The sequence below is a fragment of the Acomys russatus genome, chromosome 26 (genome assembly GCF_903995435.1).
Source record: "Acomys russatus chromosome 26, mAcoRus1.1, whole genome shotgun sequence".
Classification (NCBI taxonomy): Eukaryota; Metazoa; Chordata; class Mammalia; order Rodentia; family Muridae; genus Acomys; species Acomys russatus.
In genome coordinates, this window is record NC_067162.1 from 31,471,203 (window position 1) to 31,488,644 (window position 17,442).

A 17,442-nucleotide genomic window follows, 5' to 3' on the forward strand; every position below is an offset into this window, starting at 1 on the left:
GCTGATCATGAGAGCAGCCAGTCTTGCAGGGACGAGTAATCAGTAAGAGACCCTGTCTCAGCAGACTGTACAGTGGAGGAAGATACCCAAAGCTGACTGGCCTTCTTACTTTCTCATGTACACACACACACACACACACACACACACACACACACACACACACACACACGTGTGCCCCACACATTCTGTCTCTCTCTTCCTCTCTCTCTTCCTCTCTCTCTCTCTCTCTCTCTCTTTCACTGGTTTTTTGTTGTTGTTGTTGTTGTTGCTGTTCTTTGTTTTTTGTTTTTTGAGACACGGTTTCTTTGTGTAGCCCTAGCTGTCCTGGACTCGCTTTATAGACCAGGTTGCCCTGGAACTCACAGAGATCCGCCTTCCTCTGCCTCCCGTGTACTGAGATTACAGGTGTGCATCACTATGTCTGGCCTTTGAGTTTCTTTTAGACATATCATTGTTATTAGGTTGTCAAACTCACCTACAAAGTATAAGAAGTTTAAACTTTTTAAAAGTTGTAAGTTCCAAACCCTAAGAATCTGATTCTTAGCTATCTGGTGAGTCCCAGATAGCATTTTTAAAGTTTTTCATGGGGATAGGGAGGAGCTAGGGAGATGGCTCAGCACTTAGGAGCACTTGTTCTTGCAGAGGACCTGGGTTCAGTTCTCAGGACTCACATGGCAGCTCACAACCATCAGTAGCTCTAGTTCCAGTGGATCTGATGCTCTCTTCTGACCTCCACCAGCTCTAGTCACGCACATGATGCACAGATGTCCATGCAGGCAAAACACTCATACATATAAAATAAAAAATAGACAAACATGAAATTTTTTTTGTAGAGGCTAGGGCCATGGCTTGCCTCACATACACAAGGTTTGCCCCCAGCACCACTAAATAATTCAGAGGTTTGTCATATACACCAGTGGAGTAAGTGTAGGGGTCACTGGCTACAGCAACATTATCCCTCAGGGGCAGTGTGGCCACCGTCTGTGGTGAGGGCTGAGGTTACATTCTCCAGTGTGTTCCACACTGTGTGCATATTAGCAGACATACCTCTGGTTCGGTCTAGCCTTTGGTCAAGCTCTACAGCTTTCCCTTCCAATGTAGAAACACCAATAAATGGCAGGAGTCATCATCCTCTGCCTAGTGGCTGTCTAGTCCCATGCAGCCTGCATCTTCCCAGGAAGGAAGGAAACAGCACCTCCACCCTTGGCAGGTGTCTGCGTAGAGACCCTATGGGTTGGAAACAATAAGGCCTGTCTCCAGGTGTGGCAGCCGGGTGCCCTTTGAAGGGTAAGTTTGTCACGGCTCTCTCAGGTACTGCCAGTCTCTCCCCCAACAGCAGCAGCAGCAGCAGCAGCAGCAGCAGCAGCAGCAGCAGCCGCCCACGCCACCTTTGCACAGGCTCTGGCCATTTTCCCTGCTGCCTTTGTTCTATTTTTGGTGCCTGTGGAGGTGCAGGAAAGCTGCTGCCTTCCTCCAGTTGCTATTAAAAGACATTCTGAAAGATGTTGCCACTACTCTTCCTACCGCTGTGGCAGTTACTGCTCCTGTCCCCACCACAGTGGGCTGCATGGCCTGTGACCTCTGTAGCCTTGGGTAGAGTGCCTCAGCAAGAGCTAGCCTAGAAACACACGCATTAGACCTAGTAAAGTCCTGCCGCCTGCCTTTTGTTTAGGATCCCTGAGCTACTATCCTGCCAGGAGCTTACTGCTAGATGTAGCAGACGCCTTGGGCTTTGTCCCTGCACTGCCTCCTGTGTCCTTGGAATGCTTTTTTTTTTTTTTTTTAAAGCACAATACTGTCCTCGTCTACCCCATCTGCAGTTCACACTTGGGATTCTTTCCCCATCCCACAACTAGGCATAATCCAGGAGGAGTCAAGGTACCATTTATCTCTAGGTATAACAGAAACACTTTGAAAATAAATGGTCTCTGAAAGGCTCAGTAACCTCCAGTTAATAATAATGGCAGCTTGGGCTTCAGTGAGTCTGTGTTTTCTATCCTCCAGGCATGGATAGAATGAATCCCTTAGATGTCAGTAAGCCTGCCTCTCTCTCTCTCTGCCATGCCTGTGCTCTCAGTGCAGTGTCTCAAAAGCCTGGCCTAGCTGTTTGAGTCAGCCCTAATTTCCTTTTTCATACACCTATCAAAGTGAAGCCTTAGGTTTTATCAGTAAGGTATCTGGGCCAGGCAGCTGCCTCCATTTGGCTTCCCCAACTGTCCCTTGCCCATTATGGTAGAGAGGCTGTGCCTGCCTTGCAGGCTTGGAGTCCAGTCCTTTCTGCTGGCCCAGCAGAATTCCCTCCAGTGTTCTCAATTCTGCACAGCAGTGCCATTGAATACTGCAGGGTGACACACACCACTACCACCTGACCCACACGGGCCCCAGCATTGCACTGAAGCTATTCCTAAGGTGCGCATCTCTCTGTAGCTGTTTTGTACTACAGTAATCCTGTGTCCATTTGTTACACTCAGTGGAAACTGAGCATATATACTAAATGAAATGCAAAGCTCCTTCTCATCTGAGTCCCCCTTGTCCCTTTGTTCCTTCTCTTTCTTTTTACGTTTTAATGAAGATTTGGACAGAAAGTTTTCCTTGTGAGTTAATATTGGTTGCGGTCCTTCAAACTTAGTATCTGCCCTGTTTTGTTTTGCTTTGCTTTGCCTGGTTTGTTTTCTGAGTCAGGATTTCCTCTGTGTAAACCAGGAATTTGACCAGGCTAACCTCAAACCCAGAGCTCCATCTGCCTCTGCCTCCCAAGGGCTGGGATTAAAGGGGTGTGCCACCACCACCTGACTTATATTTGCTCTATAACAGTAACTATAATTGGCGAGGTGGGTCAGCAGGTAAAGGCGTTAACTAAGAATGGTACCATGAGTGTGATTCTAGGGAATCAAACATTTGCTGGCCTCTGTGGGAACAGGGCGCATACTTGGTACACATATGTACATTCAGGCTCTCACAAATACCCAGGAGATAAAAATAAATCTTTTAAAATTCATATATTTGTGACTGGGCTTGATGGCACACTCCTATAATCCCAGCACTCAGGGAGGCAAAGGTAGGTTGATTGCTATGAGTTCCAGGACAGCCTGGTCTACAAAGCAAATCCAGGACAGCCAGGGCTACACAGAGAACCCTGTCTTGAAACAGCAAAGCCGGGGCTGGAGAGATGGCTCAGCGGTTAAGGGCACCGACTGCTCTTCCAGAGGTCCTGAGTTCAATTCCCAGCAACCACATGGTGGCTCCCAACCATCTATAACATGATCTGATGCCTTCTTTGGCAGATAAAGCACTGATATACAATAAATAAAATAAATAAATCTTTAAAAAGAAAGAAAGAAAGAAAGAAAGAAAGAAAGAAAGAAAGAAAGAAACACCAAAACCAAACAAACAAACAAAAAAGGTGAATTGCATTTTATATGTGGGTCTATGTGTGTATGTGTGATGTATATATGCCTGGCATGTTAGCATATGCCTTTAATCCCAGCACCTAGGATAGAGAGGCTTATCTCTGAATTCAAGGCCAGCCTGGTCTACATAGTGGGTTCCAGGGCTACATAGAGAAGTCTTGTCTCAACACCTACAATGTGTGGTGTGTGTGTGTGTGTGTGTGTGTGTGTGTGTGTGTGTGGTGTGTATGTGTGTGAGTGTGCCCATGTTTGTACAAATGCCCAAGAGGACAGAAGAGGAAGTCAGATCCCCAGAGCTGAAGCCACAAGTGCTGGTGAGCACCTGCCATGGCTGACAGCTGTTATTCATCTATCCACAGTCATTCATTCACTCACTCTTCAAAGATTTGCTGCTTGCCAGCTCAGGAACAGGAGACTTAACAAGCTGCGCCCAGTCCTGGTCCTCACCGAAATCCAGTGTTAGCGGGGACTGGCAAACCACCGCCTATTTTGCACCCACCCTGTGTGCTTCCTTGGGCCTGGCTCCCTGCAGCACTGATTCTAACAGCACTCTTCAAAGGAGGCAGTGTTAGCCTCTTTGCAGGTGAGCTCACCGAGGTCCCCAGGGAAAGCTGTTTGCTTTGGGATCCACTTGGCCAAGGTCACCTGCCTCCAGCCCTCTGGGGTCAGTGCCACAAGTCTTCCTCCCCATCTGGGCAAGCCCTGGAGGCTGTGCCACTCAGAATTCTCAGCACGGTTTCTAACCCACGATTTGAGAAATGTTGGCTGGGTTGTTATCAGAATTGGGCCCTCTGCCCTTTAACTGGTCTCATCCTACTGACTCTCCCTCCCCAAACCACAGTTCACACAGAGGTTATTTTTGCTCTTTTGGAGAGTAGGAGAACAAGATCTCACACTGCCGCTCAGGAGACTTCAGACTTCCTATATAGCTTAGCCTAGCGCCAAGTTCTCAATCCTTCCGCATCAGCCTCTCCCTAGTAATAGGATTACAAGTGTACCCTCTTGTCCAGCTCATACAAGGAAATGGGGACTCATAAATATTAGATAAAAACTGGGAAAGGAGCCGGGTGTGGTGGTGCATGCCTTTAATCCCAGCACTTGGGAGGCAGAGACAGGCGGATCACTGTGAGTTTGAGGCCAGCCTAGTCTACAAAAGTGAGCCCAGGACAGCCAAGGCTAACACAGAGAGATCCTGTCTCAAAAAACCTTAAAAAAAAAAAAAAAAAAAAAGTAAAGAAAAAATTGGGAAAATGCACTGAGAGTGGTGGCACATGCCTTTAATCCTAGCACTCAGGAGGCAGAGGCAGGAGGATCACTTTGAGTTTGAGTCCAGCCTGGTCTACAAAGAGTCCAGGACAGCCACACAGAGAAACCTTGTCTCAAACAAACAACCCCACCCCCCAAAAAATTTGGGAGAATGGTTCAGCCTATGGTCCCAGTCTATATGATTGCTTAAGCCTTAGAACTCAAGACCATCCTGGGCAACACAGTAAAACTGTGTCTCAAAAACATTTTTAAAAGTTGGATGTGGTTGGATGGGTTTATGCCATAGCTAATATTTATCCCAACTTGTGTTTAAACAGAAAAGGGTGGATTCTGGAGTTTCCTCTTCTGGGCCTCTCTCTAAAGAAGTCTTTTATCTGCCAGGACAGTCTAGCCACTTACTCCAATCCCCCCCCCAAGCACTCCCACCCACCCACCCACCCACCCACACTTTTATTTCAGTGTCTAACTCCTCTGGGGGGCAGAGACAAGTACATCTCAAAGAGTTCGAGGCAAGCCTGGCATACATAGCAAGTTTCAGACCAGCCAGGGCTACACAGGGCTACCATGTCTCAAAAAAAAAAAAAAAAAAAAAACAAAGACAAACAGAAATACCTGTGTGTGTGTCTGTGTCTGTCTGCTCACTAACAAGCTCCCTCACTAATGCAGCTCAGGTTACGAAGGTCATCAGTCTACTAGAGATGGTTCTTTCATTCCTGTAGTTTCCAAATAGTCTGAATTGTGGTTATGTGGCTTTTATAGCCAAATAAACATATTTAGGATCTAAAAGGAAAAATACCTGCCATTTATTTCCTTTTTTTTTTTTTTTAATTGTAACTCAAAGACACAGCTTTGTACTGTCTTAAGCTTCCAGAACGAGTCCATGGTTGTTTTTCCGCTTTTCCATTTGAAAGTGCACCTGTATGCCCAAGGCAGTTCTGCTTGCACTGTTATTTTTACACGCCTCCTCTGGTCTCTTCTTGATCACGCTAACTCCAAACATTGCTTGCTGCTGAACCCCTGAAGCTGGCCATCGGGAAGAGTGGGAAATGTGTGTGGTATACAGTCCCCACTGTCTTCGGGGAGGCACAAGGAATCTGGTGCTTTTTAAAGCTATCCCTGACCTAGGAGCTGGCCTGGGGTGGGGTATGTACAGCTCAGTAGTCGAGGTCATGGTTAGCATTAGGCACCATGCTTATGTGAGATCCCAACACCAAAAATAAAACCCTTCCCCAAACCACAAAGAGCTTCTCCAATAGTAAAATGCTTTTGTCAGCCACCTGCTGCTCTAAGCCCTTCTGAATGAGATGAAACACACACACACACACAAACACACACACACAGAACACACACACACAGAACACACACACACAGAACACCCCATCCCCAGGCACACACCCCACCATGCCCCTCTTCCTCTTCCTCGAGTTTTTGGGCTTGATTGGGGTGGGCAGGCACGTGTGTGTGTGTGTGTGTGTGTGTGTGTGTGTGTGTGTGTGTGTGTGTGTGTGTTTTGGGGCTTGATTGGGGTGGGCAGGCACGGGGTGTGTGTGTGTGTGTGTGTGTGTGTGTGTGTGTGTGTGTGTGTGTGTAGGTGGCAGGTATGTTGAAGTCTTAATGAGAAGTTCCTCCACAGAATTGCTTGTATCCTGCCCACCTCAGAGGCTTCTGTGAATAACGTTACCTTTGAACTCTCCTTGTGTTCAGTCCCTGATCCTTAGGACTTAGTGACAATCCTTGGCTGGTAGGAAGCTTTGATTCCTGGGGAGTCCGGAGGAAGTCCCGTGGTGTGTGGGATTGGAGAGAAACTGCAAGAGGGTGGGTTGCTAAGGTGGACCCATTAATTAAGAAGAAGGCTTTGTTTAACACTCACCTAAAAAAAAAAAAAAAAAGGTCCAGAGCCTGTTAAGAGGAGCTCAGTGCCCCTCAAGGATGCCTTGTGTTTATGCAGGCGTTACTGTTACTTAAGGACAGGCATAGCAGTTCCCCAGTTCCCTGGGGGAAATTCCTTCCTACACGCCAGGAAGGGCAGAATGTTTCAGAGCTTCCCCTTTTAAAGAGGTAAAGCTGCCTTTCTTGGAGGAAGGTGGAAAGAAAGCTCTTAGGGCTCTGAAAGTGGGCAGAGCGCTTGCCTAGCCCCGGGTTCAATGCCTGCACTGCTGAGAACTAACAAGTGGTCACATGCCTTTGCTCTCAACCTCTGGGAGAAGGCCTGAGAAAGAGTTCAAAGTCATCCTTGTCTACATAGACATTGGAGGCCAGGGACAGCAGGATGGCTCAGTGGGTAAAGGCACTTTGCTGCCAAGCCTGATGGCTCAAGCAAGTTCAGTTCCTGGGACCCACATGGTATAAGAAGAGAACTGACTCCCATCCTCACACATGTGTGAGTTACGGCACATGTGCATTCATATGCACACACACATACTACACACTAAATAAATACACTTTTTATAATAAATATAATTGTTAAAACCAATTGTGTTTAGAAACCACCTTACCTCAGGTGGCTAGATGGTGAAGGGACTTGTTAATGAATCCCAAGCCATCCTTGCTGCCACCCAGTAAGTGTCCCCGTGAAGCCCCTTCCACTGGCAGGGCATTGCTCCTCTTCTCCCACCCGTGTCCAGATAGTCTCAGACTAGAGACCTCACTGTGTAGTGCTGGCCTCCCCACTGGGCTTTGGCTGCCAGAGGGACAGGGACAGTGCCTGGCTACCATGTAGGCCCTTCCTAATGATTATCGAACGAGTGAGTCACCATGAGGTGGGAGCTATGCAGAGTCGTCCTCTTTCTGAAATCATCTCATTTTCACTCCACAAAAAAAAAAAAAAAAAAAAAAAAAGATGAAGGGATAGCTAGCGGAGTACGGACCATGCCTAGTGAGGGGTGGGTGTTGACTTGTTCCTGTATGTCATAGCAGCTGCTTGAAAAAGTCCACTACATGCTGCACAGCAAGCATCTTAGTGAGCTTGGTTCATGGGGCTCAGGACTTAAAGGAGCAGCCCTGGGAAGAGGAAAGGACATGACTGACCATGTAAAATGTGTGTTCCCATGCAAAACTGAAATACAAGACCCGAATTTAAAAGGGCAGTAGATATGCAGGCTGTGGTGGCTCACACCTTTAATTCCAGCACTCGGGAGGCAGAGGCAGGCGGATTGCTTTGAGTTCGAGGCCAGCCTGGTCTACAAGGCTCAGAGGTTGAGCGCTTGCTGTCCTTGCAGAGGACCTGGTTCAGTTCCAAGCACCCACGTGACAGCTCACAACCATCCATAACTCCAGTTCCAAGATGCACATAGTAGACACGTATTTATGCAAACAAAGCACTCACACAAAAGATAAACACAACTTTAAAAACATCTTTAAAAAGAGGGAGGAAGTGCCATTAAAAATAAAATGCAGTTTCCCTTTCTCTTCCAGAATCTCTCTTTACTTGTCCTAGTGTTTACTGATTGCCAAAGAGGTTGTTCTAAGGGGAAAATGAAGTGTGAGACAATTGCTTGCTGTTTACAGCTCATCTTCTCTCAGTGCAGTGCCAATCTTAAATGCAAATAGAAGAGTATTTAGCTCATACACAAAATCACCAAAATTGCACAATATGTGCCCTATAGCTTGCACGTGCACATGCATTTCCGTCATTGAAAAATGGAAGAAGACGCAAAAGTAAACACAACTGTTTCCCTTCTTGATTGTGCACCTGCTGTCTGTCAGCACTGTGCATCCGTCCGTTAGGCTGCCAAGGAGGAACAAGGACGATAGCTTGTCCTGCTTCCTTCTGTGTCATTGTCTGTAGTATAAATGTTTGGTTAAAACAAAAAGTGAGTGAGTAAGGATGTTACTTGGGGCTCCCTGACCATCTGTCTTTCCTAGAAAGCTATTACCTTCTTTGTGTGGTAGACTGGAAAGCGGGAGCTCTGCAGGCTGTCAGCACCTCCGTTTGCTCAGTTGTAAGAGTAACAGACACACTGGCCTGCTTCTGGCTGGGACTGCCGACCTCCCACACACTGTACGGCTATCAGTGTGGTGTTCATGGGGCCTAATGACCACAGGTGAAGATCACCCGTGAGAGATGGCTGCGTCTCCTCTGCTCACATTCCTGCCCCATCGGCACACTCGATGCCATTTATATTTCAGCAGTAGGTCAGTGAAGCAGGCAGCGTGGGTCTTGGGGACTGGACTGGTAGATGTTCTTAGGATTACAAGGCTAGCACATGTGCCTTCATTCCTTCACGAATGTGTTACAGCATCTGCCAGACTCCACTCATCTTGTGAAGTGTGGGGCCAACTGGAGGAAGGCGAGGCCTGGCCTTGGCATCAAGTAGTATTTGTGATCCAGTGAGGAAAACATTTTAATTACATAACATCAACCCCCAACATAAATGAAAAACAATATCACAACAAATATTTAAACTAAAATTGTGATAGGGACTATAGGCAGAATTTGAGGATAGTTAGATTTAGCTTGGAGAGCATTAGAGAAAAGCCCTGGGAAATGTATCTGGGGTGTGTGGAGGGTAAGCAGGACACGAAGTAGTCTCCCAACATAAAGGAACAGCATGTGCAAAGGTGTGCACCGGGAGGAACTCTGCTCAGGGAAAAGATCCACAGAGCCAAAGCTCAGGCAGCCAGCAGGAGGCTTAGCGTGAGAAGGAAGGGCCAGGGCTTTTTAGGGGGACCCTGTTCCTGCCTTGCCCTGCTCATCCCCAGTGCTGTGATGACTAAGAACCTCGAAAGTCCAAGACCCAGTGGGGCACACAAACGGTGTTCCTCTGTGGCTGAGATGCCTGGGAGGCTCTGGGCCAGACCATGAGTTTTTCACCACCCTTTTCTGGTAATTTTCGCTTGTCCTACCCAGTTCGCTATACCCAAAATATAAGCCCCTGTTCTTAGGGCCTTAAATGTGTTGTTTGGCTTTGTTTTATGTTTTCTTCATTTTGCTGTTGTTGTTTGGTTGTTTTATTTCGAGACATGGTCTCATTAACCCAGGTTTAGCATTCAACTCACTACTGTAGCTGAAGCCAGCCTTTAGCTGCTGACCTTTCTGCTGTGACCTTCCAGGAGCAGAGATCAGAGCCAGGTGCCACTACGCTGAGTCACGTTCTGTTTTGTTCTGTCATGGACTTGTCTTCTCTTTCCTTTCTCCTTGTAATTCTTTGCAACGTGGATTCTAGGTGTAGCCTTGACTGTCGGGGAACTTGCTGTGTAGACCAGGCTAGCCTCGAACTCACAGACATCTGCCACCTTCTGTCTACTGAGTGTAAGGATTAAAGGCTTATGTCACCATGATGAGTTTTGACAAAAATGTTACACCAGAACCAAGCATACGTAGAACTCTCAGAAAGATGAGGCATAGGGACCCCAAGTTTGAGGCCAGTCTATCTCAGAAAAAAAAAAAAAAAAACAGAATAGGAGGATGGTGACATGGGTCAGTGGGTAAAGGCAGTTGCCACCAAGCTTCCTGCCCTCAGTTCTACCCTCAGGATCCAGATGGTAGAAGGAGAGGTCTTCCGTGGGTGTTTGCACATACACACAGAGGGCCCTGAGCAAACTGCAGGCCGCCACTTGCTCTGGAAGTAGCTGTAACCAGACAGTTTTGCCTGTCTTTGTCCTGAGGCCTCTCTTTTTCTTTGACTGAAGGAGGAGGGTCTGGGAGCTAAACTAGGGCCTGGAAATAATGAGGAGCAGCCTAAAAATCCAGTGAGGTGTTGTGGGTAAGAAACACAAAGGAATCCTACGTGGCCACGGCCAGCTCTCCCTCCTCCAGGTTGAAAGGTCCCTGCGTTATCCTCACACGGGAGCCTGAGATTGCTTCCAGTAGACATGTGCTCATGACCCTGTCTCTCCGTCCAGGTGCTGAGCGATGTCCTCAAGGATCTCTATCACCTGCTGAAGCATGTGGTGCGTTCGGAACCCGATGCTGTGGCCAGGCTCCATGCCCAGCTGGCCCTGGAGGAGCTGGAGGAGATCATGAGGAACTTCCTGTTTCCACCCCAGAAGCTGGAGAAGAAGATTGTGGTCCTGCCATAGACCTGGTTCACAGGCCATGGAAGAAGGCAGGGAGGGACCAAGCAGCCAAAGCCGTGGCCACACACCTCCCAGCAGGTGGCTCCACCGCCTCCTTGGTTAAGGTAGCTTTATGGTGCTGGCCACTGGGTGTTCAGGCCTACCTTTCTAGAGCACCCATTTAGTCACCCTGCATCTGGCCCAAAGCATGTGCAGTTAGATGGGAAAAGGTGAATTCTGTGTAATCGGTACACTTTTCATCGTTCTGTGCCATTGAGAGGAGATGTGTGTGTAACTCCGGAGCATTTTCTCAAGGCTTGAGAAGCTGGTCTCCACAGGTCCTGCCTTGATAGTCCTTCATGGTGAGATTATTCTGCCTGTGACGAGGAGCAGGCGGAGCCGTCCTCTGGGTGTGCAGCTTGGGGGGGAAGGGGAGCTGGGGAAGCGCGACTTAAACACACGGAAAGGAATAAAATTACCTTGGCTGGAATGACCAGCCAGTATGAAGCTGGTCTTCAAGCTGATTGACTCGCAGATAGAGAAGGGTAAGCTTTGTTGTCCTCAGGGACCATGTCCTTCTGCTCCCTCTGTTTCCACTTGGAGCTGCCATTCAGCCTTCAGCTCCATTGCAGGCTGAATGCTCAGACAATGAAGTGGTCTGAGAAAGGCAGGCACATAGGTGGCCTGTCACCAGGTCATTGAAACAACTTCAGATGCTAACTATGGTTTCCAGCTCATGCATTTATGTATTTTGGTGTTTTCATTACTCCTAGCAAACAACAACAACAAAAAAAAAAAAGAAAGAAAGAAAAGAAAAGAAATTGGGGAGACCCTCAGTCCCTAAAGTATTTACCATGCAAGCATGAAGACCTCAGCTTAATCCCCCACATCCACGTTAAAAACTGCTTGTGGCAGCATGAGACTGTAATCTCAGTGCATGGAGGGGGCGGCCCAGAGACAGGTGCACCTCAGAGGCCCGATGGCCAGGCAGCCTAACTACTCTGTGAGCTCTAAGCTAAAGAGAGACAAACCCTTTCAAAAAAAAAAAAAAAAAAGGTTGTCCTCTGGCCTACGCCCGCACGCACACACTGTGCGCCCTTGCCCACAGAACAAAGAAGAAACTGGCTGGCTGCTTCAGATAAACCCACTCTGTTGCCTTCACCTTTATAAGATTAATTCTGAGTTCATTGCTCCTCGGCATTGCAGAGCTAAGCATGGGCCTTTGTTGCCGGACTTTCTCCCATTCTCTGGGGTACCCTGCTCTAAAAGAAGCAGAGCTCGGCCCCTGACAGTGTGACTGACTAGTGCTGACACACAGGCATGCTTGCCTTTTAACAGCAAGCAGATTACACAGAGTTCTCCACTCAGCCTTCCTGATTGGCATCCCCAGAAAGGTGCCAATTGCTATTACAAACCACAGCCAGTATAGCAAGCAAAGGATTAGAACAAGGCGGCTATGGTGGTGCACACCTTTGATCTCTGTGAGTTCAAGACCAGCCTGGTCTACAGAGTGAGTTCCAGAACAGCTAGGGCTCTGTTACACAGAGAAACCCTATCTAAAAAAAAATTTTTTTAAAGTTCCTTGAATGTTTAAAGGAATATTTCTATTCAGCTAGGGTAGCAGTATTATTTGATGTCTATAAAATCCAGGTTGGAGCCAGGCATGGTGGCGCACGCCTTTAATCCCAGCACTCCAGAGGCAGAGGCAAGCGGATCGCTGTGAGTTCAAAGTCAACCTGGTCTACAAAGCAAGTCCAGGACAGCCAAGGCTACACAGAGAAACCCTGCCTCGAAAAAATAAACAAACAAACAAAATCAAGGTTGGAACTTTTTAATACAAGGAAGGATTTCCTTTGATGATCTCGACAAACAAAAATGTCCCCATTTCTTAGCCTTTAGAATACATCCAACTTAGGGTTGGAGAGATAGCTCAGCAGCTAAGAGTGCATACAGTTCTTGCAGTGGACTCAATATTGGTTCCTGGCACCCACATCAGGCAGCTCACAATGGCCTGTGACTCCAACTCGAGGGCATTGACAACTTGGCCTCTGACAGCACCAGTATTCACATGTGCATAACCACACACAGACACATACACACAATATTAAAAATAATTTTAATTATATATTAAATGGCAGCAGCCTGCTTCAGACATACAGGTTGCCTGTGTAGGCAGTCTGTGTAACTGTCCACTGCATTCACATCAGTGCACTCTGGTATTGGGCATGTTCACTGATGGCCCTGAGGGACTTCAGCATCAGAGCCTCTTAGTCCCATCATCTCTATGTATGAACTGACCCTTAGTTTTAACTATTTAGCAAAGGACTCAAGGTATTTGATTTTATTATTTTGATGCCATCAATTTGACCTCATTATCAAATTCAAAGGGAAGATTATTTAATGTAGCCCCACTAAACATGACCAAATTATTTTTAAAAATTATGAGATAACTCTTCTAAGCCAGGCATGGTAGTTAATGCTTATAACCACAGCACTCATGAGACTGAGGCAGGAAGGGGAGTGAGTTCAAAGTCAGATTCAGGCTACACAATTGAGTTCTAAGCTTGGATCACAGTCACAGAATGCAATGCTGTCTGGAGAAAAATCACAGAGGCTGAAGATGCAGCTCAGTTGGTAGAATGCTTGCCTAATATACACAGAGTGCTGGATTTGACCCCCTACCTCAAAAATCAGACACCATGTGTAGACCTGTAATCTTAGCACTTTGGACTTAATGGCAGAAGCAATCCTCAGCTGCATGGCTAGCCTGGGCTACATGAGACCCTGTCTCAATTATAATTTTTTGTTGTAAATCTTTTCGTGTGCATATTGTGTTTGCAAATGAAAGGCTCTAGGTTAAGAGAATAGTGGGATAGAAAAAGCGTAAATTTCAAAATTAAAAGGTCCAGAATTCCATATGATCTTGGGGACGCAGACCTATAATCCCAGGGAGTTAAGACAGGACAGTGACAAGCTAAAGGCCTGCCTGAGCTGCAGTGAGTTCATGGGAACTCTGTGAGGGCCTGTCTCAAAATAAAAATATAAAAAGGGCCAGGGGTACCTCTGTGGTAGGTAGCACCGCAGCTCAGCTAGCCTCCATGAGCCCTGTGCTCCATCCCCAGCACTGCAAATAAATAAATAAATAAATGGCACAAAACTCTGAAGACTTGGCACATGGCAGAAAGAGTAACACTTGCCTGCATGACAGATCCTGAGAAGCCGAGCCCTCTGTCCATTTGTCCTCTCAAGGGGCAAGCCTCTTCTCCTGTCCTCATCAGTCCCGCCATCCCACATCTGTCTCTGACAAGCCCGACAACATGAGTTCAAATCCCAGGATCCGCGTGGTAGAAGGAAAGAACTGATTCCCTCAAGTTGTCCTATGACTTCTACACACACTGTGCTACAAGAACGTACCCTCCCCAGTATGAATGTAATACAAAGTTTTTGTTAAAGTTCTAGGGAAAACCTTTAATCCCAGCACTCAGGAGGCAGAGGCAGGTGAATCTCTATGAGTTTGAGGCCAGCCTGGTCTACAAAGTGAGTCCAGGACAGCCAAGGCTACACAGAGAAACTCTGTCTCGAAAAACCAAAAAGGAAAAAAAAAAAAAAAATCTAGGAAAAGTCAAGTCAGGAGTGTCAGTGGTGGAAGCTGCTGTGAGTTGAGGTATGGTGGCCTGTGGAGAAGTGGGTAGCTCTGAAAGCCAAAGAGGTAAAGGGTTGACCACAAAGGCAGGGTAGAAGATCTCAGGGCAAAGCCCCAGAGAGAGGAGGTTTGAGGAAGAGCTGGGGTCCAGACAGAGTAAGAGGAAAGGGTGGGGGTGGGGTGGGGACAAGAGAAGTGTTCATGAACAAAGGAGGCAGCCACAGACCAATTTTTCCCCGAAGCCACTTCCCTTCAGCTTGTTTCTGGAAAGTGCTGCGAAGCAAATGTGGTATGCGTTGTAAAATTGGAAGTAAATACAGCCATACACAGGCTTCTTCTATTTTCTCCTCAGTCACAGAAAGCAGCAGGCAGATCCTTCTCAACTCCCCTCCCCCCAGCTTGGCTTCAGTTGCTCCTCCCAACAGCAGAAAGAGGACAGCAAGTGTGTGCATCTGCCCTGTCCTGTCCCTCTATCTCAGAGGACACCTGCATGAAGTGCCGCCATCTGCCTGTGACTCTCACCAGGGGTTTGGAAGGGTGGCCATGACATGGGAAAGTTGATTTGTTTTCAGGAATAAGGTGTGTGTGTGTGTGTGTCTGTGTGTGTGTGTGTGTGTGTGTCTGTGTGTGTGTGTGTGTGTCTGTGTGTGTGTGTGTGTCTGTGTGTGTGTGTGTTTTGGGGGGAAGGAAGGGGTGGGTCCATCTTACTGACCTGTTAATGGCAGTGGAGTGCTGAATGGATGTTGAGAGCCAGCCACCTTTCCGTGACTGGGTGGCTGCCTTCCCTGAGCCCCAGCAGTGGCCATGACCTAGAGAGCCTGGCTGTGCCCTGCTGCAGGCTTGCTCGTGCTGCAGTCACATGTGCAGCCTCACTGCAGTGCCGCTCTGCACCTCTGACTTCATACACTGCTCCTCCCCGAGTGCAGTGTCCGCTTTGCTTGGGGGCTGGGAGTGGGTCTGGCTCCTGTGGGCCGCAGCCTCTTCCCTGCTCGCCAGCCCGGGCTATGCAGCCTGTAACCTGCTGGCCGACTCAGGCTGTGCTTGGCACACATACTGCCAAGGGAAAAGGGAAGCCAGATCCTCACATCTGTCTGGGAGGGACTCTGCCCTCTCAGCATTTGAGGGTCATCCCTCGTCCCTCCCACAGCTCCTCTTAGTGACCCAATAGTTACGTGCCCCACAAAGCTGCCTTTCTGCCCCTCTGCCAGGTGACGTTCTATGGTCTTCAAGGACCACAGAGTAGCAAAGTCAGTTGCTTTGTTTCTTTCAGTTTGAGACAACTAGGTTGCAGAATCCCTCCTCCCTGGGGGATTTAGCTCCAGGACTTGTCAGATACATGGTTATATATTTTGTGATTATATGGTTGTGGGTTAAAATAGTTGGATTTAGCTGGCCAAAGTACTGCTTACTACCTTGGAAGATGTTCCATGAAATACCATGGACACCGCGGGATTCTGCTGCTTCTCCATTGGAGCAAAAGCCATTCACACTGGGAGTGCAGCTCATAGCTCAGTGGTAGAGGGCTTGCCTGGCATGATGCCTGGGTTCAATCTGCAGTACACACACACACACACACACACACGGGGGGTGGGGGGGGGTGGGTGGAGAGACATGGAGAGGGGGAAAGATCACAATCACACTTTCCTTTTTTTCTTTCTTTCTTTTTTTTTTTTTTTTTTCTTTTTTGAGACAGGTTTCTTTGTGTAGCCTTGGCTGTCCTGGACTCGCCTTGTAGACTAGGCTGGCCTCTAACTCACAGAGATCCACCTGCCTCTGCCTCCCAAGTGCTGGGATTAAAGGTGTGCACCACCACTGCCTGGCTCACAATCACACTGTCATAAATTTCTTTTATTTCTTTTTTGGTTTTTCAAGACAAGGCTTCTCTGTGTAGCCTTGGTCGTCCTGGAACTCTCTCTGTAGACAAGGCTGGCTTCAAATTCACAGAGATCTGTCTGCCTCTGCTTCCTGGGTGCTGGGATTAAAGGTATGCACCACCACCCAGCACTTCTATGAATTTCAGTCGCAAACTACAAACTTGAGTGTTATATACCCTGTGGATGGTTTGAATGAGAACGGCCCTCGTAGGTCATATATTTGAATACTTGATCCACAGTTGGAACTGTTTAGGAAGGACTAATGGGTGTGGCTTTGTTGGAGGAGGAAGTGTGTTACTTGGGGAAGGATTTAAGGTTTCAAAAGCCACCTGCACTGGGCTAGAGAGATGGCTAAGTGGTTATGAGCACTAGCTGCTATTCCAGAGGACCTGGGTTTGATTCCCAGCATCCACAACTATATTTAACTCCAGTTCTAGAGGATCAAAAACCCTCTGCTGGACTCCCCAGGCACCAGGTACACATGTGCACATACACACATGCAGGCAAAATGTTTACATTTATAAAATTCAAAAACAAAACAAATCAGCCTCCTGACTGCTCCAGTATGCTCTCTATGCCTCCTGCTTGTGGGTCAAGGTGTGATCTCTCAGCTGTCGCTGCTGCTGAGCCTTCACTCTGCTATCCAGGACTCCTAACTTCTGGAATCATAAGGCCAAGTAAACATTTTTTTTTTATGCATTGTCTTGGTCATAGTGTTTTATTTTAGCAATAGGAAAGAAACTAATACAGACCCCGGCATGTGAAGCCCAGGAAGTTGTCATGTGAGTCCTCACTGAACTACACAGGGTTGTTCCCCTGTGCTCAGCCTTGAGAAACTGAGGCACATCCTCAGGTGGAGAAGCCTAGCTGCCTCTGTGTGCACTTTCAGAGGGCATATGGTGTATGGATTATAAATTGAGTGTAGCCAGGCACACATCTTTAACCCCAGAACTCCAATTTGAAGCCAGACTGGTCTACATATTGAGCCCCAGACCAGCCAAGGCTGCATAGTAAGACTGTCTGGGGGAAAAAAAAATAAAGGTAACTTTATATGTAACAGAAATCCCCACAATCATACCTCCACTCCAAACCTGTCACTGACTAACTGGTGTATGATCCCTTTAGCTCTTTTTTGCATGTATATGTATGCATGCAGATGCATATGTGTGCCTGTACATGTGAAGACCACAGGCTGGTATTGGAGGCCTTCCTTGATAGCTCCACCTCATAGACTGAATGAGGTCTGTAGCCC

General features: G+C 47.5%; 1 protein-coding gene across 1 annotated transcript in view; it reads left to right on the forward strand.

The window, feature by feature from the left end:
• Tango6 (transport and golgi organization 6 homolog) overlaps window positions 1-10,790 on the forward strand; it is a 156,978-nt gene extending 146,188 nt beyond the window's left edge. Inside the window, exon 18 of the mRNA XM_051169082.1 lies at window positions 10,521-10,790. Within this exon, the coding sequence (XP_051025039.1) occupies window positions 10,521-10,697 (177 nt within the window). The 3' untranslated portion in view covers window positions 10,698-10,790. The remainder of the gene's footprint in view (window positions 1-10,520) is intronic.
• Window positions 10,791-17,442: the final 6,652 nt, after the last annotated feature.